Source organism: Hirsutella rhossiliensis (assembly GCF_020360975.1).
Source record: "Hirsutella rhossiliensis strain HR02 chromosome Unknown scaffold00003, whole genome shotgun sequence".
Classification (NCBI taxonomy): Eukaryota; Fungi; Ascomycota; class Sordariomycetes; order Hypocreales; family Ophiocordycipitaceae; genus Hirsutella; species Hirsutella rhossiliensis.
The window spans coordinates 2,890,444-2,918,437 of record NW_025408669.1 but is presented as its reverse complement, the minus strand read 5'-3'; the positions used below and the strand labels follow the sequence as shown (position 1 = coordinate 2,918,437).

Here is a 27,994-nt window from a genome sequence, read left to right as displayed (position 1 = left end):
CCAGCGGAAGCCTTATTTGTTGGGAGACTCGCACGTGCTTAAGCTCCTTCAGCTGGTTCGTGATAGCGTGCTTCATTGCCTGCCAAACGTCAAAGAGGTCAAACGTGGACGTTTTGATGTGCGATTTCATCAGCGAATGAATGCCTTCAGCCCTGGATCTTACACATTAGTTTCTGTTACGTGCTACAGAACGCAAGTCACCTGCCTTGGGGTGGCCACGTTCCCGAAATGCAAATGTTTATCCACCCAGCCTTGACGATCTTCTACTTGTGCGGGTCGAGCCAGTTTCGTCGGGTGACGCCACGATCGAATGCCAGAACCCAGAGAACTCATTCCAAGAGTCGTTTTTGGTCTGATCCGGAGTTGCGTGATCACCTTTCGGGGTAAAGAAGGGCCGACAACGTTGAAGAACAGCCTTGTTCACGTGCCACAGGCAAAGTAACGCTTTGGCAAAAGCGAACCAGATTGCAGCGGCATTCATCGCCGCTATGCATCGATCAGTTAAGATGACGGATGGCAGATCACGCTGGTACAGAGTTCTGAGATGTTGCAGGGCCCAGGAGTAGTCCTCTGCCGATTCACCGGACAAGAAGGCAAACGCAATGCAAAAGGACCTCTGGCAGGAGTCGACGCCAACCATGTCAAGGAGTGGCATCTCGTACTTGTTCGTCTTATAGGTGCAGTCCAATAACAAGACGTCTGGGTTACATTGCAAATATGCAACAGAATCCGGATGGGCGAAGAAGATGGCTGTGAGTCGGTTGTCGGAGTCCAGCTTGATTTGGCACCAGAAGCCCTCGCTATACAACTGATCAACCTATTGCAGTACGAGATGGGCAGCAATCATTAATCTTGAGTGGAATAAAGCTCTTGATTCTTCTATCTAGAGAGGGAGTGTAAATGATCTTATATAGCTAGAAGAACAGTGGAAGTGAATGAATAACCCAGCTGTTGGGTTGTGGCTGTGAAAAGCGTAGGCAGGAAGGTTAATTGCCTGCATTAGCCTAGGTTGACTGGAAGACAAAATGAGTCTTGGCTGAGTATACGGCCGAATATGCCTCGGCTGAGGGAATGGTGAATAAGCCTTGCAAAAGAAAGGTTGATGAGGCTTGTAGATATTGATGTGCCAGTGTAACAGTGCAACACAACCAGTGCTTGTATGCTGCTTTGGCCTTCTCGCAGATCCCTCCTTGTCGCTGCAATCCGATTGTATATGTCTCGCTGCGTTGCGAGTGTGTCTGAGTGAGTGCTTGTGCACATAGGTTCGTATGTCGCGCAGGGCGGTGCCAGATAATGCTAGGCTTGAAATAAGGGATTTTCCGATGATCTGCCGGATCTGGTGATCTGCCGGATTGCGGCGACTTCGCACGCTCAACATCAATCGACAATAGCTCAACAACAACGGTGCCAATTGACGTATCCTTTGATTTCCTGAATCATCAGAAGCAGTGAAAGTCTGGCATATATTTAGAACTTTTATCTAGGGGCAATGCGCTGCGGTGCTGACATCAAACCAAGCAACGGCCAAAATAGGATGCCGACAGATTGTGTAAGTCATTTCAGCCAATACAGCAAAACAGAACATTATTGGCTTTCATCGTAGGCTTTAATCATGTGGGATTCTCCCATTCTATCCATAGTGCAGAACTTGGCTCAGGATACTGCAAAAAATGGGGGTTGGAAGGGCGAGCTGGATAACTTCATTCTACGCACCCGTAATGAGCCAGATTGAACGTGATTCGACGGTACAAGCATCTTCTGAAAAGAACCTATCTATGCATCTGAATGTAAGGTTTATTTTTAGCTTGAAATTCAGTGCGCGAGGCTCCGCTTTCACACCTGACAAGGAAAGACGTGCACGAAAATTGAGAAATTCGACACCCTACCCTAAAACACGTATAACATGGATGAAATGGGCTTTCTATTCCTTATGAGCATTTGAACGAACAGGGTATTCCTCTTATTATAAGAAAACAAGGCAAAATTGCTCGGCGTATTAAAAAATGGCAACCCATCCTCCCTTACGTTCAAGATGTGCGTCAGTCAAGAGATGGCATCGCTGCCCCATTTCTCATCCACCAAGACAAGCCAGCACAAACTCTGGACTTTGGTTCGTGAAACGTGAATCAAGTCGTCAATAAATATTTTTAACACGTCAAAAACGAGGTGGACGAATCACAATATTGAAATGAGCAGCTCACCGGTACGTTCGACCGGTTTACCAGGGTGAAAGCTCGAAACGGTTGTGCTTATCGCCTTTGGTTCCCGATGGCCACTTAACCATTTTAGTATCGAATTTATGGAGTGGTGTGACCGGCACCGAGTGATCGTTGTGGTGTTTCCTCAATCCATTCATCGGCTGCAACCCTTGATGTATCGTTATTCAGCCTCTCTCAACAGCGTATACGCATGATCTTATCCAGTACACAGACAAATCAAAAGGTTCATTGGATTGCTGAAATCGAAGATCTAGACTGTGTTTTGGAACGCATTTCAGGAAGTAGTCGAGAAGTCCTCTGTTGATGCTGGCCGCAACAGCCGAAGGCTGAGCAGCACCTCGGGAGCCCTCAATATGAGTTTTAAGTGCTTGATATGAGAGTTAAAGTATGCAGAGAACAAGTAGTCACAAGAACCAGCGCAGGCAGACCGGTAAGGCTTCAAAGATGATCTCTTCTGCTGTACAGATTCTAGTGCAGACGAGGTGTTTAGCTCTAAAATTGTGGCTCAAGCTCGCCAAAAATGACAGTGAAAGGACTCAAAAGAAAGAGGAGGCTCTGAAGAAGGAGGCCTGAAAGCTTCAGCGACAGCAGAAGGCAGCGGAGCAAAAGCTCTCGCTCTAGAGAAGAGGAAGCAATGAGAGGCGGAAATTGGGAGAAAACGACGGATGACGGAGGCCGTGAAGCAAAATAAGGAGATAAATTGGCATTATTAACAAGAGCTGAAGATTTTGAAAGTGGAAAAGCCACAGAAAATGCAGAATGAGCGACGGTGGCTTCTGAGGGTCGCGAGAGGAGTCAGGATGTTCACGCTGCAAAAATTGTCACTCTTCCGTTCACACCAGAGCGGGCCATAGCATTGCAGGTACCAAACACACTATATAATAACGCAAATAATAAGGCAATGATAACTTCAAACGACATATCCTGTCCTCAAAGGCCCTCTTTAGCTGTTGATAGTGATCGGGAGGCAATGGGTGCATTTCGGGACTTGCGCGATCGGAGAGTAACAGAAGACGACCTCGATGGCTGGATGACTTCAAAAAAGATTGAGTGGCATCTTTGAGCATTATTAACTGCTCTTATAAGATTTTAGAACAATTCAAATAGTATTCGTGAAGTTATTCTCAGTTCTTTGCTGGAATGCAATGAGCCCAAAATCCGGCGAATCGCCAGATCCGGCAGATCACCGGAAAATCCCTTAGTCGCCGACGATGCGCCGGATGGGCAGACGGGTCCTCGCTTGGTGGATGATTGTGCCTGGCGCATTCCTCGTCTGGCCGATGCGTCAATGCCCACGTGGTTCCATCTCTTGACTGTTTGGCCAAGACTGAAAACTTGCAGCCAGTTCTTCGACTTGTGGTACGACGGACTCGTTCGGTAGAAGCACTTGGCGGTGGTTTGTTTCGATCACAAGCTAATATCACCCTGACGCTGTCGCGAAGAACGGCCCATGGTCGAGTCAACCAGGTCACCCATGGGTAGCTAGGGCAGCAAGGGAGCTGATAACCAGGTCTGAACGAGGAGGCTGAAAGCTCCTCTTAAAAGACTGGAACATCTCCAGTCGAGAGGCTGGGAACCCCAGGTCCCCAGCCTCCTGAACACATTACCTTTACTACGAAAGAGGGATATAAATAGGGGCTTGGGTTTAGGGCAGAAATGGAGGAGGACAGAGACACGGAATACAATATGACCTTTCTGCTGACTTTCTTCGTGAGAGTTATGAGCCCGGGAGAAACAGAGTTTCTGGAACTTCCGTGTGCACAATATTGCGCCTTCAACAGTGCCAGCAGGCACTCCCATTTATCGAAGATCAAATCCATCTGATCACTCATACCTTTATCCCTTTACCCTTCAAATCGCAATGTCGAAGAACACCAATTCCACCCGCCGCACGATTCTCTCAGAACCTCAGGACTGGGATAAGTGGAATAAGGAGCTTCGTGCGAGGGTTGACGAGACCATCCATGGACTAGTATTTGAGGAAGGAACAGTCCGTTACAATCCCCGTTCGGCCTACGTTTTCCGAGTTTGCTGCCGGTGTTATAACCTATGCAGGCCTCACTTCGGCTCAGCAGAAAGCTTTCTCGGCAGCCACTTCACATTATGAAAATATGCGTAAGGAATACCTATATGAGAAGAAGCTAATTAAGGAAGCTAGAACGGCAATTACGGAGTCAATCGGCACAGCAAAGATGATTTCGTTGCGTGAGGAAGATACACTTCGTCAATGGATGACAACACTGGAATCTTCAACCGCCCCTACCAAAGGATTTATGACTGAGCGAATCAGGAAGCTTTACTCGAGTCATCTTCGAAGCTACTCAAAGAGCAACAACATCCCTGAGTGGCTTGTCAAATGGGAAGAGATCATACAGGAAGCTATACAGTACTTCCTAATGGAAGTGCTTACTGGCCAGTGGCTGCGAGATATTGCAACAATCATTAAGCCCTTAGTGATGGCTATGCAACAATCTTCCTTGAAGAGAGCAGGCGCCTTGACGAGGATGCGGCTAGAAAGATGCAACAAGCATTTGATCGACCTGCATATGTGGCAGCAGCACCGTGGAAGCAGCAGCGGCCCCGCACCAGGAGTAGCGGCACCAGCACCCGCAGCCTCACCTTCCCGTTGGACGTTCCAAATTGTTGCAAGAAAAATCAGGGAAATTGCGGAACAACAACCGCAAAGAGGAATCAAGCGAGGCGGGGCTTTTCTTACAGATGACCCAATAGACGATTCGGAGCCAGAAGCACAGCCGAAAAGAAGAGAGCGAAAGGAGGATACAAATCCTTCATCTTCGTCTCGAAAACGCTGCCCTGCTTGCGAAAATAGGCACGAGCTTTCAGAGTGCTGGCAGCTGTTCGAGAAAACAGACCTTCCTACTACAGGGAAAACAGCAAGCTACGAGAGAAAGCAGAAAAGGCTCTAAAAGTGACCCTGAGCTGCAGAGGAGAGTCAATGAGATCAACAAAGGTTTGGCTTAGCAACTAAAGCCAGTTGGAAAGATTGTTGGCACAGCAAATCCCGCCTTCGTCTATTCAGCCGATCAGAAACCGACCTCTATAGACTACCCACTCCGTCACTCGACCCTCCTAGACTCGGCGGCCTCCTTACACGTCTGCAATAACCTTCCCGCTTCCGCTCCTTTAGAAAGGCCAGGAACGAATATCTAGTCACAGGAGACACAGAAGTCCGGATAGAGGGTTACGGAAGAGTCAATGTTACGGTTACAGCTCCAGACGGAACCCTCCGGCAGCTACGGTTAAAACGGGTTGCCTATTGCCCGAGATTCTCAGCCAACCTTGTTTCTTTTCAGTCTCTTCAGGAAGAAGGGATCTACTGGGATACCTTTACAAATCCAACCCAGCTGGCCTATAAGGAAGGGAGGAAACCAATTTGCGTCTTATTCCGAAAGCACCGTCAGTTTGTGCTAGATTTCCAACCTGCAATGCAAGACGACCTCGATGAGGCAGCTTTAAAGCTACAAAGGCACGAAGAAGGACCTCTCGAGACCCTAGGCCTGTCGCAACAGCTGATTCGGACCTTTGGCACGCTCGCCTCGGTCACCCTGGCCTCAAGCACTCGAAATGCTTGGCCAACGAAAGGGTATTCGCATTAAGGGCCCAAGGACCGTTGAGTGCGAACCATGCGCCCAAGGAAGGGCCTATAGACAGGTCTCAAGGCGAACCCCGAATAAGGATCGAAGTCATCCTTGCGAAGAAATCTGATCGACTGGACCGACCTATCCCCTGATTATAAGGGATTCGTTCGAGTGATGTTCATAACAGACGCCTATTCAGGCATGATTTTCCCTACTTTCTCCGGACCTATCAAAACAAACACAACTGGGGGCACTTAGGGACTTCGTTAGCTGGATGAAGCTTCGATTTGACTATAGTGTAAAGACCATTCGTTCAGACGGAGAACTCTTTACTAAGGCAACTAAGAAGTGGCTTCGAAAGAAGGGTATCTCAGCAGAACCCTCGTCCCCAAACACCCAATCCCAGAATGGAGGTGCCGAGAGATCAGGAGGTGCCCTAATGGAGAGGGCCCGCAAGATGAGGATAGCTGCAAAGCTTCCTCACGATCTTTGGAAAGAGACCGTGGAAGCGGCCTGTTATTTGAAAACAGGACCCCACGGAATCCAAAAGCCAGACCGGACTTATCAAGACCTTCTGATCAGGAGAATCTGCATCGACAGCTGTGGATGACCCCTTTGGAGCTATTTACAAAAAGAAGGAACCCGACCACAACCAGCATGCAACTCTTCAGGCGTACGGCTGTAGGGCCTACGCAATGACTGCCAACGCACAGTTGAAGAGGAGAAGGCTACAAAGCTCGATCCAAGAACTCACATCGGCTACCTGGTTGGTTATAGTTCTACGAATATCTTTAGGATATGGGTTCCCTTGCTTCGGAAGGTTATTTCAACCCGGGACGTTACATTCGACGAAAGAACCTTCTTCGACGGCAAGCTCGAGCAACCACCGCTGCTTGCAAATATCGACGAGCTAGTCGAAAAAGTCTCTATTCCAGAGGATCAGCAAGTAAATCAGGAAATCCTTGATGAAGAATCCGAGTCTGAGGAAGAAGACCTCTTTGAAGAAGAATCTGACGAGGAGGAGGCACAAGACCAAGAAAAAGCCAACGAGGAACTCTTGCTAACGCCGCCGCCATCTGAAGATGAATTTCAAGCCGTTCTATCAGTATTTCTTCCTGTCGCTACCCCTGAGGGTGGGGAGGAAATCTGCGTTAATAAATCCTTCGGTTTCGACTCCTAAGAAGAAAAGAGTTACCTTCTTGGAGCACTTAACGCAGGAGCCACTTGATCATACAGGGATACGCCAGGAAGATCAATTTCAAGACCGATTTCGGGACTTCTATCCCCAGAAGATCAGGAATATGCTCCATGGAACCTTCAATGCTGGACGAATCTTCAAGCCAAAGACACAAGGGCCGCATAAGAAGAACCTACCCGAACCGCCAGAGACACAGAAGCAGCTCGAAAGGCACCCTTATAAAGAGGAATTCATCAAAGCTCAGAAAGACCACCTTGCCTCACACGAGGAGATGGGGTCCTTTCTCGAGGTTCCTTGGAAGAGGGCTGCCGGCAAGCAAATTCTAGGCTGCAAGTGGGTCTTTATTTACAAGACAGACAAGCACGGGATCCTTCAAAAGTGCAAAGCTCGTCTCGTGGTCTGCGGCAACCAGCAGGAAAAGGGGGACCTTCCTACCCGGGCTACGACCTTAGCCGGGATGTCGTTCAGGGCCCTAATGGCGATTTCGGCAGAATTCGACCTCGAGCTTGATCAAATGGATGCAGTCAACGCCTTCGTCAACTGCCCACTCGAGGACGAGGTAGTCTATATGAGGATGCCTCCCGGATTCGTTAAGCCAGGCAGAGTTCTGCTACTTAGGAAGGCCCTCTATGGCCTACGACGATCGCCACTCCTTTGGCAACAACACCTTACCGGGTCCCTTAAATCCCTAGGCTTTCAGACAGTCCCACAAGAACCCTGTGTTATGAGAAAGGAGCAATTCTTGTCTTCTTTTACGTGGACGATATCATCTGGGCCTATAAGAAAGGAGACCAGGAGGTTGCAAAGGAAGCGATAAGAGGGCTTCAAGCTCGATATCAAATGACGCTTCTTGGAGAGCCTAGGTGGTTCCTCGGGATACACATCCTTAGGGATAGATCTCAACGAACGATTTGGCTGACGCAAGACGCCTATATCGAGAAGATCGCCCATAAGCTCCTAGACCCAAGCAGGCTCGTCTCAAATCCCCCTGATACTCCAATGGCATCTGAGGAACTGCTTCCCTCAACGAGCCAAGCAGAGAAGGGTTATTTACACAGATTTCTGCAAAAGGTTGGATCTATACTATTTGCGGCTATCTCAACGAGGCCGGATGTTGCTTTGCGGTCTCTCGACTAGCAAGGCACAACCAGAACCCCGGCGAAATACACCAGCAGGCAGCCGACAGAGTGATCCTTTACCTCTACGCCACACGATCATATGGTATTAGGCTAGGGGGTAACATGGGTCGAAAGGCTGCTGCTGAGATCTTCCTCTGTTCGAGCGATGCAAGCTTTGCGGACAACTCAATCGATAGGAAAAGTTCCCAAGGTTACGTCATGACACTATTTGGCGGACCAATTGCTTGGAGAGCTTCGAAGCAGGCCACAGTCACTACGTCAAGCACAGAAGCCGAATTGCTAGCTATATCAGAAGCTGCAAAAGAAGCTATATTTATTAGTCGGTTGCTGCGATCTCTGCAAGTTCAAATCCCAGAGCCGTTGTTGCTTGAGTCTGATAACACACAAACCATCAGACTGCTTGAAGAAGCTAGTGCAAAGCTCTCTACGAGACTTCGACACGTTGATATCCATCAGCATTGGCTTCGTCAAGAGACTCAACAAGGAAGGATCAAAATCCAATGGGTTCCAACGGCCCGAATGCGAGCGGACGGCCTTACGAAGGCCCTCCCTTTCCAAAAGCTACAAAATTTCCTCCGAATGATAGGGGTAGCTGACTTACGGAGCCGATTACAGCGAGAAGCCCGATTGGAACTCCTAGCTGACAAGATCAGAGCCAGCAGGAAAGCAAAACCCCCAACTAGCTTTGCAATAAAGGAGGGATTTCCCTCTGGCTTAGCTCAGTAATATTTGGGAGGTCACTTCCCCTGCCGCGTATACATGGCCCAGCTTTTCGCGAAGGAGTCCTACGGTTCTCCCTTCTTAATTCCGAAATGATGTCCCTCCGTCTAGGAGGCCCTATAAGGCTGATCTAGCTGTTCCCTATGGGGTAGGCTACAGCTAAGGGGGTGTGTCGCGAAGAACGGCCCATGGTCGAGTCAACCAGGTCACCCATGGGTAGCTAGGGCAGCAAGGGAGCTGATAACCAGGTCAGACGAGGAGGCTGGAAAGCTCCTATTAAAGACTGGAACATCTCCAGTCGAGAGGCTGGGAACCCCCAGGTCCCCAGCCTCCCTGAACACATTACCTTTACTACGAAAGAGGGATATAAATAGGGGCTTGGGTTTAGGGCAGAAATGGAGGAGGACAGAGACACGGAATACAATATGACCTTTCTGCTGACTTTCTTCGTGAGAGACGCGGCCGTTTGCTGTCTTAAGAGATTTATTTCCCTGTCGTAAATGCATATATCCTCGAGGTTTCGCCCAGGTGTTGATAGCCGCTACTAGAGATTCACGAGATTCGTATGTCCCTTCAGGCGGGAGAGTGTCGCTGGGGAATGCTGCTTGATCCATCTTGTGACACGCGCGAATTCCGACGCGACCGAGCGCGAAGCGGCGCGACCGCGCTGAAGTGAAGTTCCAATGCCTGACAGTGGTTGTATAACGGCTGACGTAATTTGGGCACCCAGGGTGCGCCGTCTGAATGGGCACCCGGGTGCCCATGTATCGGTCGCCGGATAGCGGCGGCGCCGGCCTCTACCAACTCGACGAACCGCTTCAATTCCTCATCGGAGCTGAGACGGATCTTCCCATTCGGAAGCAGATCAGGGACTGGAAGACCTTTGATTCTCCTCTCTAGGGTGTAGAATAGGCTGCACCTTTATAAGCGATACGAATGAGTGACTAGAATCTGATAGAAGGTTCTGTGACGGTTAATTTGTGACTACTGTGCGAGTTAGGGTTTCAGACTGTCGGAGGCCGATGTACCCTGTGTGACAGTTCATATGAGGCTTCACCTGGCTACATTCATGATTACAAGTCGTGTTGCTGTTAAAATCAAGACCATGATTACACCTCCGCATAGTATTACGACGCCCTCTCGAGACCATAATGGCCACACGCCGAGCTGTGCTCGTCCTTTTCTTGGGACCCTGCCAGCTTCTTTGGCCGGACGGTGGCTTGACTAGCTTCATCTCCCCAGCACAGGCATCTCGATGCGTTCCAAGTATCGTCGCGATGTACCTCACACCTTACTCCGTCTCCGCTGGCTTTATCCCTGGCTTGTGACCCGTGGGCTCCCCCACCGCACTCAAAGGGAATCAATCCATCGACTTCAGGCACTTCCAATGATAGCAGTAGTGGGAGGGAGTACCAGGCGAGTTCGCCATGCATTTCCACTCCGCACACTGGTAACGGGAGGTCAGTTAGCAAAACAACATATGCCAAGAACCTTGAGGCCTGCTCCGTCGGGCTGAAGGGAGGTATACCTGTGCCGACCGCGACGGGAGTTCCTGAGGTGGAGGTTGGGCCTGAGCAAGCTGGAGAATGCCGAAAAATAAGGCAACCGGAGACAGCTTCATTGTGAGGAGAGAGAGTTCGTCGCAGACTCGGGTTATGCAGTTCTTCAAAGACAAGCTGGTAGTGTTTGACGGTGTGCCATGAAAGCTCCTCAAGGGGCCACGCCAGCCTTTATATCTGCTGCTGTCAGTGCCACCTAGGTACGGCCGACCGCTCAACTTGGCATCTTGTGAGCGTGGTGGGTTCAAATGCCATTAAAGTTCGAGAGATCCACTGCTAAGAGTCCATGGCAACGAACAGCCACACCGCTTTACCCTATTAGCCGGCGGCCTCGCAGTTACGGTTAGTGACTAGACTTTTGGCCAGGCCAAAGCGTCGAAGAATAGGGACACAAAAGGGTGAGTTGAGCATGATCTTTCCTGGCGGGACGAATATAGTGGAGAGGTCAATTAATGATGTACCCGCATTATGCTAACAGAGGGGAGCGACTGCAATTCTACTAGTTAGCGTGCTCTTGATGTGCTTATTGCCCCGCTGGTTGCCTTAAAGCCTCCCTACGTCGGAGTGGAATGGTGCATGTCACTCGGGTATTCAATGACCTTCTCTTGCCGCCGTGCGGGATCCTGATGTGTCAACGTCAGACGGCTGCTTGTTGCGGCTCAGCTTGTCGATCTCTCAACTTTATGTTGCAAGGTTCATGTTTGGGCTTGCCCGTACGCGGGCCCGCGTGGTCTAGTTTTCGTCCGACCCTTGCATGATTCGGGATAATGACTCGTTAGTGCGGGATACCGATGGCAATGCAGTGGCAGTTCCCAGGGAGACAGGACAGTGTGGGATGCGGCGCTCTATTTATGCTGGTTTGTGCCCGAGCGCGTCACATACGAGGACGACCGATACATGGGTACCCGGGTGCCCATTTAGACGGCGCACCCTGGATACCCAAATCACGTCAGCAGCTTTACAACCACTGTAAAGGCGCTGCAACTTCAGCGCGTATGCGCTTAATCCTAGTGCGTGCGCCAACCGAAAGATCGGACGATACAGTGCTGTAAGACAGTTCTTTTTAGACGACACTGCACCAACGAAACGTTCATGGTATTCTACACTTTGACAAAGATACCCGTTGGCAGGTCCCTTTGTAAGCCAACTAGGGGCCCCTACCCTTAGTTGGGCACAAAAGGCGTGGACAGCCCCAAAACTCGTGGACAGTTTTAAGAAACGTAATCCACCCCCTTCCCGGTCACACCCCCTACCCGCTCAAAAATTCTCCACCGACGCGACCCGCACCGAACACAACAGACGGCAATTGATTCCAAGAGACAAACAAGCAAGTCAATTCAGAACTGTCTATCTATTACACGTCCGAGCATTGTGTTCAAAAGACCTGCATTTACTACACCGTGGTGGTGCACGCTGTCTTGGGACGCATAGCTCTTCTTCTCTCTGCCGTCGGGCCTGCTCCTCCTCGACAAGTTGTTGCCGTGCCTGCTCATCCTCCCTTGCCCTCAGTCTGTCGCGAAGCAGATTTGATGTTCAATTGAACATACCGCCTAAACAACAGGTGGCTTGATTTTTCGTGACACAGTCGCCTAGCGCGTTCCTCTTCCTTTTCTCGCCGTCGCTCGGCCCGCTCTTGCTTTTCTTGTCGTCGCTTGACCCGCTCTTCTTCTTCTCCCCCCCGTCGCTTTATCCTAGCCGTGCAACTCTCCCCTGTAAAAATTCTTCTCTTCTGCGGGCTGTTAGCAGCCTGTTAGTGGATAATTATTTTCAGGTCACCCGACCATGCTTCTGCCTCTCTAGCCCTAACGGGGCTCTAGCAAGCACCAAAGGCAGACTTTGGAGAGTTCGTCTCCTCTTGGGAAGCTGGTCTCGAATAACGGCATGCCTCGCGCTGCCTCGCCTTCTGCCGCCTCGCGGCATCGCCTTCTTCTGCCGCCTTTACTGGCTGGCCTCGACTTCTGCCGCCTCGCGGCCCGACTTCTTCTCGCCCTTCCTGGCACGCCTCGCGCTGCCTCGCACCCTCTGCCGCCTTTACTGGCTGGCCTCGCCTTGTGCCGCCTTGCGGCTCTGACTCCTTCTGCCGTCTCGCGGCTCCGACCTTTGCCGCCTTGCGGCCCTTTCTGCCGCCCAGCGGCCACGACTTCCTTTGGACTGGTGGGCCGCGGGGGCCCCGAGGAGCTACAAGAGCCTAGAGCTCAAGGCCTCACCCGGGTGTCCCCGGGCTGCACACCAATCGACAACACCTCCACCACCTGCTTGCTACGAGGAGCAGGCACGGGGACTTCGCCGACTGTCATAACCACGAAGTGGCCCGGATCGAACGCTCCTGCGGAGAAGACAATCGCCATCGGGGCGAATCCCCGACTAACATTGCTACGGGGCTTGCGGCCGGCCCATGACTTCGTGGGCTTTCTCAGTCACCCGGCCTCGGCCAAAGACTGACTACTATTACGGCTTCACTGCCGTGCCTGGAACCCGCTGACGGGGAAAGGGCCCCGAATTTCCGACCGGCCTCAGAGCCTCAGAATTGCTAGATGGAGTGGTTAGGTGCTACACACGGTCCTTAGTCCAGGTACTCGGGATATTCTATGTACCTATGTCGCGAAGCAGATTTGATGTTCAATTGAACATACCGCCTGAACAACAGGTGGCTTGATTTTTCGTGACATCTAGACCCATTTACCAAACCCCGCAGTCATGATGCTACTCAACACGTCCGAAAAATCCGAGGCCCGTTCCAGAAACATCAGAAACATCGCTTGTTCGTCATTACCTGGACGTTATGCACCAGCCATCAATCCAGGCCATGAACAGCGATAATGACTCATTTGGCTTAAACGACTTTGCTTCACCCTTGATCACTACTTGAAGCGGTAGCCGCCCCATAGATCCGCTCCTGTATCGACGCAGATCTACTTGCAGTGGTGCAGCCCTTGTTTGGAGGTATTTGCTTTGTCTGCCGCTCATAAGGGCACAGGTTATTGTCTTTCAGGGTGTCACTGTTTCCTTGGTGCTTCTACTCCAAAGCTTCGACTAACGTGTTAGCTCAGTAAGTCGGCCTGGGACGTTCCATTCTGTTACGCCTTTTTGCGTGTCGGCCGAGCGGATCCTCTTGCGGCAAACGGATATTGACGTCAGCTGTCCAAGGCATCAGATAACGACATATACCCTATACCGCACGCCGTCGCACAAGGTCTCGTGACCATGTGCCTGCTGAGGCCTCCGCGGGTTGCAAGGCCCTCACCACTTTTTGTTGACCTATTTACAGGCAGCTTTTTCCACTACGCCTGGATGTCCCGCTGACGGGCGACGGGCTCATTATGGATATGCAGCATGTAGATAGCCACTAGCCCAGCACGTCCTGTGCTCCCTCGCGGAGACCTGAGCGGCCTACGGCTGCTGGACGAAAAATACATTGAATTGAATTGAATTGTACTGTTATCGGCCATCCTTCCTTGTATTTTTACTTTCTTGGCACGCAAGTGTTAAGAAAGTAGCATATTCTCACATACTTTCGCTTAACAAGTGCTCTTGACAAAACTCCAATTGAGCCGCGCGCAAGCGCCGGCAGCGGCCATGGCACCAGCCTCAGGTTCGCATGTCGACTCCAATGCCTCGAGACAAGGCAAACGATCGCCGCCAAATTCAGCGGCTCACATATCGCATCTCCGACCTCGCTACCCGACGGAAGCTCGCCGACACGACTCGTTTCCCGCGGCCCAGCAGCTGGCCCAGCCAATCTCTTCCACCGAAACGCCTGAAGCTGCCGTCACGGAAGGAGCGCAGCTGGAAGAAGCCCCGAATCTCCTCGACTCGGCCCAGTCCACTGAGCACGCGCCAGTCTCAATTCTCGAAGCGGCCACGAAAATTGCTCGCGACAAAACGGCAGCCCATAACGCCAAGCTGGCAGTCTTACGGGTCTTTAGCGAATCATTCGAACAAGCAGCAAAGCAGTTCACGTCTGGCACCGAAAACAGCATCGCCAAGCAAGTCGCCAAATTTCTCAAATTCTGGACTCAATCGCTTGCCGAACTCGAGGAACCACCGAAGCCCACGTACAGCAGCGTTCTCGCATCCGGCAAGCCGAAGCAAGGACAGCTGGCCTTACAGCCTCCGCCCCACCACAGCGAAAACCACAGACCACCACTCGTCTGCCAGGACGACCGCCCGTAGCCCCACCGAAGGAAGACCTCCGTGTCTTCGTCCGACTTGACGCTGACGCTCCGGCCCGAAACCACGAAAGATACGCAATCCGGACCCACATCGCCGCTAGAGTCGGTATTGACCTGCGCCGCATTCCGGCAGCCTTCCCGGTAAACACGGGCTGGGCCATCCAGGCATCGGATGTGGCCACGCGTGACTTACTTGTGCAACGGCAGGCGGATTGGGCCGTAGACCTGGAAGCCGCGGCCGTCGAGACAAGCCAGAAATGGCATTCTTATGTAGTGGCCGATTGTCCTCGTAGGCTCACAGACCTACGAGGTGTCGTGATCAACTACGAGGAGGCTGTCAAAGAAGAGATTACCTGCCAAACCGGACTGAAGCCCATCAGCATACGTCTATCGCGACACGACTCGGGTGACATGCCCACCCAGACCCTGATTGTGTCCTTCCTGGAACCCACACAAAGACCCTGGAGACTATTCGGCGCCAGCCGTCTCGCCCGTTACATCGACAAACCCAGCATTCCTAGCCAATGCAATAAATGCTGGGATTTCCACGCTCGCCACAGCTGCAACCGGACGGCGCGCTGCAGACGTTGCGGCAAGACCAACCATCGTAGCCAAGAGTGCGCAGCCCTCAAGCAGTGCGCAAACTGCCTCGGGCCACATTGCGCTGATGACCCTAAATGCCCTGCGCGCCCCAAGCGCGTTCATGGCATTGTACGGCGCCTGACGAAAGAGGAGAAGGGTCTGGTGAGGCAGGCGGGAGCTCAGCTCTTCGCGCAGCAGAAAAGACAGACACCAAACCACAACGTGCCCGAGCAGTCTTGTCAGAGCCCTGATTCGAGTCAGTTACGTTCTTCGGAGTCGCAGGCAGCTGGAGAGGATGGAAGCTCCGGCAGAAGCGCCACCCAGAGCGAGCCGCTTCTCACCCTTGCATTGTCGTGGCCACGACGCCGCCGCACGCTAGCGATAACAACCAGTTCACCCCTGTCGTCCCGTCGAAGAAACGACGCACTAGCCCTGTGACGCTGCCCTAATGCATCACCGTCATCCCAACAATCGAAGCGACAGGAGGGCCTTGCGAGTCTTCCAAGCCAACGTGGGCAAGATCCCTCCGGCGCATGACACTGCGCTCGCGCTGGCTGATTCGGAGCGATACGACATTATCCTGCTGCAGGAACCATGGACAGGACTTAAAGACGGCCGATGCCTCACCAAGACGCATCCGGCCTACGACACATTCTCACCCGTCACCGACTGGGACGGCCGCGACACTCGTCCGAGAGTCATGACATACGTCCGGCGCTCCGCAGGCCTCGTCGCTGATCAAAAGAGACCTGCGGCGACTCGTGACATCCTTTGGCTCGCCGTGAACGGGACGACAGTAGTTAACTTCTATCGGCAGCCGGACTACGACGCGGCTTTGGAAATACTGCTGGGTTGGTGCGCGACGGATAAATGCCTTGTATCTGGCGACTTCAACGCTAAGCATCCCAGCTGGCAGGCCGGCCGACAAGAGCACCGCGGCGAAGACATCGCGTTCTGGGCCATGGATAACCGACTCAGCTTATTGAATGCTGTCGATGTCCCGACTAACGCGCGCGGCAGCACGATCGATCTCGCCTTCTCCAATATACCTTTGGCGGACGCGATTGTTGAGGATCATTTAGCAACCGGGTCCGACCACTTTACTCTTAGTATCACGCTGCCTAGTCAAGCCCTAGCACCCCTTCCATTATGCAAGATCCGCCTCAACTCCGATGAGGAATTGAAGCGATTTGTCGAGCTGGTAGAAGCCGGTGCAGCTTTCATCCCGACTACAACCTCAACTCCCTCCGAGCTGGACAACTTTGCGTCGGCGCTGGTGGACCTTCTTGGTTGTGCAGCGAGAGCTGCTGGCCGACCAGTCCGTAAGACGACGCATGGGGCGCGGTGGTGGAACGAAGAGTGCGCAAAGGCGGCGGCCAATTATCGCGCGTGGAGGAGGGTGTACCCTCTCGGCTTCGACCGAGAAGTGCAGCTAGCCAAGCGGGAGCTTCACAATGCAGTGCGCCGAGCAAAACGCCTTTACTGGCGTGATTTGATCGACAGCTTTGCCGACGGCGACTCCGTCTTTCGGGCGGTCCGCTGGCTAAAATCCTCAGGGCCGTGCCAGGCACCTCCCCTGCAAGTAGACGGCCGAGTGTACGAGACGCAGCTGGAGAAAGCCACCGCCTTGCGGCGAGCAACTCTGGAGCGGCGCACAGCGAGCGACGACATCCCAGACCCGTGGATTCCCGTGAACACGGATAAGATGATTCCCTTTCCCGATCAGGTCTCCTTCGAGGAGGCTCGCGACGCCACTCTACGCACCGGGAACACATCTCCAGGCTCGGACAACATCACGGTGCGGATGCTTCGCGCTGTCTGGCATGCAATCGGCAGTCCATCAGCTGTATCAAGGCTGCCTCACCATTGGTCACCATCCGAAACCTTTTCGGGAGGCAGAAGTGGTTATGATCGCCAAGCTAGGACGCAGAGATCTGTCTACACCTCGCGCCTGGCGCCCCATCTCCCTTTTGTCTTGTCTCGGCAAGGGCCTCGAGCGGCTCATTGCACGGCGTCTAGCGTGGGGCTCAATCCACTTCGGCGTACTACACCCACAACAAGCCGGCGCGCTTCCGAAGAGGTCGGCCGTGGATCTCGTAGCTGCCTTGGTTCACGACATCGAGGAGGCATTCGCCCGGAAGCAAGTCGCAACCCTGGTGACCTTGGATATACAAGGCGCCTTCGATACAGTTCTCTGCAATAGATTGGTCCTCCGCTTACGAGAACAAGGATGGCCATCGAACCTCGCGCGCTGGGCCGGCTCGTTCATGCAGGACAGATCGGCACGCATCCGCTATCAAGACATCGTGACGGATTCATCGCCCTCCAGTGCGTCTGCCGCAGGGTCGCCCGTCTCGCCGATCCTCTTCCTGTTGTACACGGAGCCGATATATCGCCTAGGTCACTCTCAGGGACGCTTCGGCTACGCGGACGACACTGCCATTCTATGCGTCGGTAATAGCCTTGATGAAACGACCGCCGAAGCATCTCACCATGTACGTGAGCTTCTTTCGTGGGCGCCGCTAACGGGATCTCTTTCGACCCCGACAAGACAGAAGTGATGCACTTCTCTCGAACGAAGCCCAAGACGGCGCCGCCGGTGCTCCACGGCGAGTTTGAGAAACGGCCGGATCGAGCGATGCGTTGGCTCGGCGTTTGGCTCGACAGCTCTCTCTCTTTCAAGACACACGTCGAGAAATGGACGGCCAAGGCGCAAGCTGTTGCCTTTCATCTTAGGAGACTGACGAACACGAAGCATGGCCTCTGCCGAGTGCTATGCGACGAGCCGTCTGCGCTTGCGTCATCCCCGTGCTACTGTACGCGGCGGAGGCCTGGTACCCTGGTCCGAAAAGCCCGCGCTGGACGAAGCCTTCCAAGGAGGGGCCGTCGGGGATTGGCAACCTCGTCAAGAAGATGAGCAAGGCACTCTACACGTCTCTTCGGGCTATTCTGCCAGTGTGGAGGACGACACCGACGAACGTGCTGCACAGGAGGCGAGAATACCGCCCGTTCCTCTACTCCTCGAAGGGCGTCGGACGGCCTTTGCTGCGCGCCTTAAAGCTCTCGACGAAGCTCACCCGCTCGTCCAGCGCACGTCGCGACCAAAAGCTCCCGTCGTGACCGTGAACAAACTTATCAAGTTGAAGTACCAGAAACAGCCACAGCCCTTCCGTACCAGACTGCGGCGAGCCGACGAAATGCTATCGAGCTGCCCGAGACCTGCTTTACTGCAGCGCGGATTTGCCGAAGAGCAGACTGCGCCTCTGCAGAGTGCATCGAAACACGAGACGGCGAAAAAATTTCGCGACTGGCTTCAGGCACTATCGCCCCGAACTCTTGTCGTCTACTCCGACGGGTCTCGTTCTGAGGAAGGCCACATCGGATACGGCTATGCTGTTCACCGGGACGGATCCACCGTCTTGAGCGGCAAGGGCCGTCTTGGAACAGCTGAGGTTTTCGACGCTGAGGCGAAAGGTGCATTGGAGGGGTTGAAGGCTGCGGTGAGCCTTCCAGAAACTGACCGCATCTTTGTCTGCCTCGACAACCTCGCGACCGCAACATGCTTACGGGGCACGCCGAACGACTCCTCGCAAGAGGTCTTCCTTGACTTTCAATCTTTGGCGCGAAAATACGGAGCTGTGGAGGTCCATTGGATCCCCGGCCATGCTGACATCCCAGGCAACGAGGAGGCTGATGCTCTGGCAAAGGCGGGAGCATCACTGCCAGAACCCGCTGATGGCGAACCGACGCTAGCGCATCTGCGAAAAATTGCCCGACTGCAGCGGAAAGAGGCTTTCAGTGCCTGGTGGGAAACCTCTGCGCCGGAGCGATACAGAGACCTGAGGCTTAAAGCCACAACCAGCTGTCCGTCAGAATTGGCGCTCTCTCGGCCCCTGCTTCATAACTTGCTTGCAGCAAGAACCCACCATGGGGATTTTGCTGACTACCACGAAAGGTTTGGTCACGACGATGCGCGACTGACGTGCTCGTGCGGACGACGAAAAGAGCCAGCACACATCTTTTACTGCAGAAAGGTTGCGCCACGGCATCGTATGCGGCTTGCACCTTCGCCGCCTGCAGCCATCAACCGCGCATTCAGCAAGGACATTGACAAATTCGTCAGGCTGGCGAAAGCGAGCTCCTTCTTCGGAGGGATCTGCCCACGCCACTAGACGGTCATCATTCTCCTCTCTCACCCTACCTTTTCCTCTCAATTCTTTCTGTTACCTGCTCCGATCTCGGGCGGCGTCAAGGTCTCGCGACCATGCGATCGCCGAGGTCATCAAGGGCTGCAAGGCCCCAGAAGCAAATTGGCTGATCTGACCACGGGACAGCTTTCTCTTCGTGCCTGGACGTCCCGCTGACGGGCAACAGGTTTGTCATGAGCGCCGTTGAGCCGATGAAATGCTGGATAGTGGGTGAAGTGTACGATATGTAGCATGTAGACACCTGCTAGCTCAGCACGTCCTGTGCTCCCCTACGGAGACCTGAGCGACCAAAAGTTGCTGGACGGAAAATACACTAAACTAAACTAAACTATTTACAGATCCTCCACTTTCGACTGCAACACCCAGAAGCCCCACATTTTGCTCCTATCCGTACATTTCATCCTCCAATTTCGCCATTGACAGGCCTGCGCTCTGCTGGTCCGCTGCGTCCCCGCCGCTGTATTTGCACCTTTGCTACGTGACAAAATTCAAAGAGATAAACGCTGAGGTACATGGAGCAGTGTACTGCGGGGCCGGATGTCCATGCCGCTAACCTATTTCGACACTTGTGTGACGGATTTTGGGGTTTTGCAACAGTCACCCCTATAGCCTGCCGTATACCATGACGCCTAACCGGTTAGTGGAGTTACATGGTGTGGAGTTACATGGTGTGGAGATACATGGTGTGGAGATACAGGGTTTCAGGGAAGCTGCGCGACGCGCACGTGACCAGTCGCGTCTTTTGATTCTAGTTACTTGTTTCCTCTCCTCGGTTTTTCGTTTTTCCTCTAACAACAATCAATCAGCCCATGCTCACTGTTCAAACCCAAGATGACCCTTTCAGAGCAACAGATCAGCATCATCTCAGAGAACCCGCTCAATGATACCTTAGATCGTTTCCGGATCAAGCTAGGCGATTGCGACCAAAACGACCAATTACTGTGGGATGAGATTGCAAGTCTCGTCGGAGCGTTGGTTAGCTCTACGGCGGCATTTCGCCTCCCTTTCCCAGACGCAAGCGGCAATGTGGCTACGAGGCTATTCTCAATACAGCAGCGTGTTCGAGGAGGTGGGATGACTCTTGAGCCATTCCGCCCTCTCATTTCCTCTGTCGTGGACAATGCTCCTGACGTCAACATTTGGGATGCCGTCCTCAGTCTCATCGACACCCTCAGCTCCCTCACTCCCCCTCCATCCAGCATCGTCCCAACCTACAAGGGAACACCCGTCAAGACCAGCTCGAGCCGACTTGCCGATAGCGAAACTCGCGACATTGTCGAAGGAGAGCTCTTCTTCGAGATCAAAGACTGCACCTTTCGCAATGTGGGAGGATTCTGCGACAAGTTCTTCGACTCCAAGAGCTGGCGCAAAGAACAGAAAGAGATGCTTAATAGGATGATGGTGGCGCACGACGGAAAGAAATGGACGAACTTCCCGTCCACTCCCGATGAAGACCCGGTCTGGACATGGCTCTGTGCGCTTGAAGAACGCTTCTTGACTGATGCACCCCACAAGTTATACACCACCCGAACCGCCAACCAATTCAAGGAACGGAAAGGCCAGATGGATCTCTTCTTTCAAAAGCCAGCCAGGAAAGCCAACAGCACCTTTACCTACAAGGACGTTCTCGTTGTTGGAGAGCAAAAGAAATCGGACAAGTTCAAGGCGACTCTCCTCCAGCTCACGCGGTATGTGCGGGGTGTCTTCGCCGACCAGCCGACGCGCCGATTTGTCCACGCGTTCTCCCTCTGCGCTTCCAAGATGGAGCTCTGGGTCTTCGATCGGTCTGGGCCATACAGCTCGGGGTCATTCGACATTCACAACGAGCCTGATAAGTTTGCGCGAGCTCTCGTTGGATATGCCACAATGGATGACGACGAAATGGGCCTAGACGTGTTCATTGAGCGAAAGAAAGGTCATCGCTATGTCACTTGCGCTGACACGAACGGCAAAGAGGTGAGGATTGAGTTGAAAGAGCTGCTGGTCAGACAGCGGGCCGTGGTATGTCGTGGGACTTGTTGCTACCGAACGCGAAAAGGCCATGTCGCCAAGCTCTCGTGGGCATCGGATAAGCGGAAACCGGAGGTGGAGCATCTCGAGCTCGCAGCGAAAAGAGGCGTCAAGGGGCTGGCGAGAGTTGAGGCTTATCGTCCGATCACCACAATTGCCGACATGCGGAAGGGGTTGGTTTTTCCAAAACCTCATAAGTTTCGGGATGAGGAAGATGTGCCTCTGTACGACATACCGCCTTCCGGCCCCAAGAACCCAGAGATTACCGACTTGCAAAGCTCTTTCGCTATCGTTAGCGTCAAGAAACTGACCGACAAGCGCAAGTCATCATCTGAGAACACAACACGATCAAAAAGGTCGCGGTCTAACAGCCAGAAGTCCAGGCCAAACTCGGATTTTGAAGAGCAGCGGCCAAGCGACAAGTCAATACTGAGTCTGTACACACCCAATCCTGAGGATCCCTTTGAGAACCGAGTCTACTCCTGCCTCGTCACTTCACCAGCCGGCCGCGTCATTAGCGATTTCGGATCAATTCTTGAGCTACTAGAGGCACTCCGAGACGCTATCAGAGCACACCAGTCGCTCTATACCGTTGGCAGCATCCTACACCGAGATATCTCCTCTAACAATATCATTGTTACGGATCCGAAGATTGCTGATGGCTTCAAGGGCATGCTTATTGACCTCGATCTAGCCAAAGTCAAGGACAGCGGGCCGAGTGGAGCACGGCACCAGACCGGTACAATGCAGTTCATGGCGATCGAGGTGCTGCGAAAGGCCGACCACACTTACCGTCATGACCTTGAGTCGTTTTTCTACGTCCTCCTCTGGATGTGTGCGCGCTTCTCATGGACCAACGGGTTTAGCGGCGAAGAGGAGCCGCCTCAGGAGAGCGTTCTGCGGAAGTGGGAGATTGGAGGTTTCAAGGATATTGCGCGAACCAAAGCGTATCACATGAGCGTTGATGGTCTTGAGGAGGTTATGGATGAGTTCCCAGAAAAATTCCGCGTCCTTAGGCCTCTCTGTCTGAGGATTAGAAAGATTCTCTTTCCCTTGGATAAGGACGAGAGGATGAGTGTTGGAACCCCTACAGGGGATCCAAGCCAACTCTACAACTCCATCATAGTAGCATACGACGAGGCTATCGGTAAACAACTGAACGATTGATATTTTGCACAGCTTGAGTTTGCCACCAAGACAGACAGATTCCTAATAGCCACAATTCTGGACCGGTACACTCCTGAGAGCCGCTCACCTCAATGCAGGTCTCCAGAGGTTACTTTGTTTTCCGAAGCTGATGCCGAGGTGGACAACCGTCCCCTTGTCATGAGACTTCGTACGCGGAAAGCTTCGCCACCTTCGGACCTCCCATGTATATGTTTAATGTATTGTCAAGACGAGGGGAAAGAAATCAGCATGATCCTGCATCACGCTCATCCCTGATACCCACCGCAGGAAAAGCTGCGGGCCTGTCTGCATCGTACAGTGGCGTAACACGGATCACTCGCTTTAACGGATGTCACGGGCTGTGCCCGGCTTGGTGGACCCGGTTGTACCGGGTCCGGTGGGTCGTGCTCGGGTGGCAGCACCGGCCCCGCTCCGCGGACCCGGAAGCTGCGAGAACATTTCTGTGAAGGGTAATATAAGCTCGCACTCGAGGCTACGCCTCAAGTTCAGCTTCCTTTCCTCCTCAGCTCTAGATAGACAACACATAGGCACCTGTTAGTTGAACAAACTCCGGGCCAGCCTCTTACATATCTAGAGCTCACTACCGATGGATTCAACCTTTGCCGACGAGAGCTCCCCGGAGCGGACCTCCCAGCTCCTCATGCAGATGATGAGCCAGATGGCTGAGCAGATGCAAAGTTTGCGTGCCGACCGCGATGCCGATCGCGACGCCACGCGCGAGCAGATTCAACTGCTGCAAGACAGTCTGACGTCCTCGAGGCCAACGCCCTTAGGGACCGAGTCGGAGAGCAGAGCGGAACCTCTGCATGAACCGAATCGTTTGGTCGACACATCATTGCGGAAGACCAGGCCGACTCTCCCAGACCCACCGCGATTCGAGGGCGCTCGATCCAAGTTTCGCGCTTGGCTGAGCGAGATGAAGAACAAGCTTCGTGTAGACGGAAGGGTAATTGGGAGTAAGGCGGACCAGTTCGCCTACATTTACGCGCGGTTAGGGGTGCCCTCAGCAAATGACGATCGCGTATGTAGAAGCCGGAGGAAGGGTGAAGACTCAGATCCGGACCAGTACCTCCAATATTTGGAAGAGTGCTATGGGGACCCGAACGCCAGGACTCGCGCGCTGGAAAAATTACGATCCTTGAGGCAAAGAGATAAGGAAAGCTTCGCGACACTGCTTCCTCGCTTCGAGAAAGAACTCGCTGATTCCGGCGGCGCTACCTGGCCGGAAGAAGTCAAAATCAGCTACCTGGAGGGCGCCCTGAGTCCGGAGTTGCGACTGGCAACTGTCTACGCGGCGCCCACTCGCTCCACGTACTCGGAATGGGTCCAATCTCTTCAGAGGCTGTCCTCAGGTCTAGAATGTGTGGAAAAAAGGAACGCCCTTCGAAGCGGGGGTGCAACTCACGATAGTCGAGGCCGCGACGCAGACGGAGATACCAAGATGGCAGATGTCAACCGTACTAGTCATGAGCCGAAGAAACGTCGCAACGCAGATGCGGCGCCCAAGAACGAGCGCCGCTGTTATCGATGCGGCCGGAAGGGTCATCTCGTCGCGGAATGCCCAGCTCATTTGGTCTTCCCTGGCGAAGCGAAGAAAGATCGGCCTACGACCGCCTGCGTGAAGCGGCCGGATACTAGCGATGATTCAAAATCGGCTGCAACATCCAGTGGGGATGACGAGCCGATGGGAAGACAGCCCCGGCGCGAAAGCGGGCGCCGGGGCCTTCGAAGGCAGATATCCATGACTGGAAGGCGTTCAAGTCGCGTATGAATAGTCGACCCGTGCTCGTTAATGCACGGCTCAACAGAGGTAATCCGATACGCGTTCTAGTCGACAGTGGATGTGACTGCTATGCCGTGATTGACGAATCGATCGTCCAAAAGTTTCGGATTCCTCTCGTCGATTCGAAGTCTCGAGAGATCGGGGATTCTCGAGTCCTCAGAAAGTGTCACGTCGCCGGGAGTTGTGGCTGTCGTTGTCGAGACCGCCGGTTTTGACGAACGCATCTTTGCGTACGTCGTCCCAAGCCTCGGCCAGGATATGTTCCTTGGCCGGCCTTGGATGGAGAGGAACCAGGTCGTGTACGACGCTGCTAAGCGGCAAGTGTACCACGGAAGAGCAGGCGTGACGGTACGCCTCGTAGGGCAGGAAGAGCCCGCCAAAGTACGCGCAATTCGGAGCGCAAGACTTGTGTCGGCAGCCGTGTTCACGGCGGAGTGCCGGCGTGCAAAGAGACGCCAGACGTGCGACGCGTTCTCGATACGAGCGATCAGCTTGGCAGACATAGAAAAGGCGCTTCAACCGAAGCCGCCAGTTGATCCGAGCAAGATGGTTCCAGCGGAAGTGTTGAACGAGTTCCGCCACCTGTTTTCACCAGAGGAGGCCATGAAGCTGCCGCCACACCGGCCAGGTGTGGACCACGAGGTAAACTTGCAGCCTGACAAGAATGGGAACGAGCCGCCCCTGCCCTGGGGACCGCTTTACAACATGTCACGCGAAGAGTTGTTGGTCTTGCGAAAGACCCTGAAGGACCTTTGGACAGAGGGTTCATCCGAGCGAGTAGCTCAGCGGCTGCCGCGCCGGTGCTGTTCGTGCGAAAGCCGAATGGAGGGCTGCGATTTTGCTGCGACTATCGAGCGCTGAATGCAATCACCAAGCGCGACCGATATCCACTGCCCCTCATCGCGGAGACCCTACAGAATCTGGCCAAGGCTAAGTGGTTTACCAAGTTGGACGTGGTGGCCGCCTTCCATAAGATCCGCATGGCTCCGGGACATGAGGGAAAGACCGCATTTCGCACGAGGTTTGGGCTCTACGAGTGGCTCGTGTGCCCTTTCGGCCTGAGCGGCGCCCCGGCATCATTCCAACGATACATGAAAAGTGTGTTGCGCGAGTGGCTGGACGACTTTGTCACAGCATACCTGGATGATGTGCTGATCTACTCGAGTGGTTCGAAGGCGGATCATGAGGCTAAGGTGCGACGAGTTCTCCAAGCACTCGCCGACGCTGGGCTGCATCTAGACCCAGCGAAGTGCGAGTTTTCGGTACAAGAGGTCAAATACCTTGGGTTCATCGTCAACGCAGGGAAAGGAATCGCCTGCGACCCCGAGAAGCAGCGTGCCATCCGCGAATGGGAGGCCCTGACCACGGTGAAGGGTGTCAGAAGCTTTCTGGGCTTCGCCAACTACTACCGGATCTTCATCCCCGACTATGCCAAGATCACGCAGCCTCTAGATGCCCTGCTTAAGAAAGGAACTGCCTTTCGTTGGAGACGAGCGGAGAACGAGGCGTTTCAGCAGCTGAAGCGACGATTTTGCGAGTCACCTGTGCTCAAGCAGTGGGACCCGAGCCTCCTGACCTTTTTGGAGACAGATTGCTCAGGCTACGCATTGGGAGGCGTCCTGTCTCAGGAAGGCCCAGATGGACGTCGACACGCATGTGCCTTCTTCTCGAAGCGACTGTCGCCAGCGGAGTACAACTATCCCATTCACGACAAGGAGATGCTTGCCATCATGAGATGTCTCGACAACTGGAGCGCCGAACTTAGGAGCTGCGGCCCATTCACAATCCTTACCGATCACCGCAACCTGGAGTATTTCATGACACGCCAGAAGCTCACGGAACGGCAGAGCCGTTGGGCAGCCGAATTGTCCCAGTTCGACTTCAAGCTCGAGTATCGACCGGGAAGCGAGGCTGTCGTGCCCGATGCGCTGTCCCGCCGCGAACAAGACAAGCCACAGGGCATTGACGACGAGCGGGAACAAGGAAGAATGATACAGTTGATACCGGATAGTGCCATTCCATCATCGACAAGAGCATGCATCAACGCGATGAGTTCTGAGTGTTCAGAGACATCCACCCTGCCGGAGATGAAGGTCTTCGAGGAAGCGGACCTGCAGCAACTCTGGGACGAAACGGTGGAGAAGGACTCGATATTCCGGGCAGCCTATAAGGCAGTCCGCGATCGCGAGCGTGCCTTCCCGCCCCCGCTGGGCCTGAAGATCCAGATTTCAGAGTGTGCGATCGACGCAGGCAAAAGGCTGACATTCAGAGACCGTATTTGGGTGCCGGGTGGATCCGGAGAGACGGGTAACCAGGAGGAAGCTGAGAAAGACCAGTTGAGAACCCGCATTGTGCAGCAGTCGCATGACTCTGTTGCGACCGGTCATCCCGGCAGGGAAGGTACGCTGGCTATCGTGGCTCGGCGATTCTACTGGCCTGGACAGTCCCAGCTGGTTCGCCGGTTCGTAGCCAATTGCGACACCTGCGGCAGAGCACACATCTGGCGTCAGTCGAAAAGGGGATTTCTCAAGCCTCTCCCGATTCCAGATCGACCCCGAAGCCATTTGTCCATGGACTTCATCACAGATCTGCCGCCTACTGGACCGAGAAAGGCAAGGTACCTGTGGGTGATTGTGGACAGACTGACAAAGGCTGTGACCCTCGAAGTGATGGACAACATGGAAGCTGAGCCGTGTGCAAAACGTTTTCTCCAGTGTCATTACCGATTTCACGGAATGCCACGGTCCATCGTCAGCGACCGCGGGAGCAACTGGCTAAGTAGGTTCTGGAAGAGGTTCTGCCGTCTTGCAGGTGTCACGCAGAAATTGAGCACAGCCTATCATCCTCAGACGGACGGAGGGCCAGAGAGAATGAACCAGGAGATCGAGGCCTACCTGAGAGCCTATGTGTCGTACGTGCAGGACGACTGGGGAGAACTGCTCCCTGCCGCGCAGCTGGCACTCAACAATCGCGAATCCGCAACGACCAAGATCAGCCCCTTCTTCGCTGAGCATGGTTACCACGTCGATCCCATCAGCGTCGAAGAATCGGAAGAGCCACCAAGGGATAGAGAGGAAAGCAGAGCTGATGGCCTACTCAGTCGCCTGCAGGAGGTCAATGAGTACATGCAAGCAGTGATGGCCGCCTCACAGCAACAACAAGAAGAGGCAGCCAACGCAAAGCGACAGCCTGCGGAGCGGTTCGAAGTTGGTGACAAGGTGTGGCTCTCGATGGCAAACTACAGATCACCACGACCGTGCAAGAAGCTCGACTGGCTGCATCACAAGTACACAGTCACGAAGGTAATTAGTTCGCACGTCGTTGAGCTCGATGTTCGTGGTTCAATTTACCCGCGATTCCATGTTGACCTTTTGCGGAGGGCGCATCAAGATCCGGCTCCTGGCCAAAAGGTGGATGACGCACAGCCACCACCGGTACAAGATGAGACCGGCGCGGATCTGTGGGATGTCGACGAGATTCTCTGCGCGAGATGGAAGAAGCGCGGACGAGGGGAATTCAGGCAAGCACTAGTGCGATGGACGGGCTACGCAGAGCCGACTTGGGAGCCACTTGAGTGGTTGCAAGGAACAATTGCGATGAAGGCATTCGAGGACAAG

At 53.7% G+C, this 27,994-nt stretch overlaps 3 protein-coding genes across 3 annotated transcripts; all 3 read left to right on the top strand.

The window, feature by feature from the left end:
• Window positions 1-15,636: 15,636 nt before the first annotated feature.
• Window positions 15,637-19,169, top strand: HRG_03333 (reverse transcriptase (RNA-dependent DNA polymerase) domain-containing protein; the record flags this gene model as incomplete). Its single annotated transcript, XM_044861804.1, has 8 exons — window positions 15,637-16,039; window positions 16,105-16,126; window positions 16,209-17,020; window positions 17,088-17,683; window positions 17,925-18,301; window positions 18,367-18,808; window positions 18,896-19,052; window positions 19,144-19,169. 8 exons carry the CDS (start codon window positions 15,637-15,639, stop codon window positions 19,167-19,169), a joined length of 2,835 nt encoding a protein of 944 aa, XP_044722830.1.
• Window positions 19,170-20,227: 1,058 nt separating this feature from the next.
• Window positions 20,228-22,573, top strand: HRG_03332 (uncharacterized protein; the record flags this gene model as incomplete). Its single annotated transcript, XM_044861803.1, has 4 exons — window positions 20,228-20,371; window positions 20,450-21,532; window positions 21,605-21,997; window positions 22,058-22,573. The coding sequence occupies 4 exons, from the start codon at window positions 20,228-20,230 to the stop codon at window positions 22,571-22,573; spliced, it is 2,136 nt and encodes a 711-aa protein (XP_044722829.1).
• Window positions 22,574-24,923: 2,350 nt separating this feature from the next.
• Window positions 24,924-27,795, top strand: HRG_03331 (reverse transcriptase (RNA-dependent DNA polymerase) domain-containing protein; the record flags this gene model as incomplete). The annotated part of the gene is made up of 6 exons (XM_044861802.1): window positions 24,924-25,099; window positions 25,159-25,186; window positions 25,253-26,659; window positions 26,738-27,155; window positions 27,213-27,679; window positions 27,757-27,795. 6 exons carry the CDS (start codon window positions 24,924-24,926, stop codon window positions 27,793-27,795), a joined length of 2,535 nt encoding a protein of 844 aa, XP_044722828.1.
• Between the last annotated feature and the right edge of the window lie 199 nt (window positions 27,796-27,994).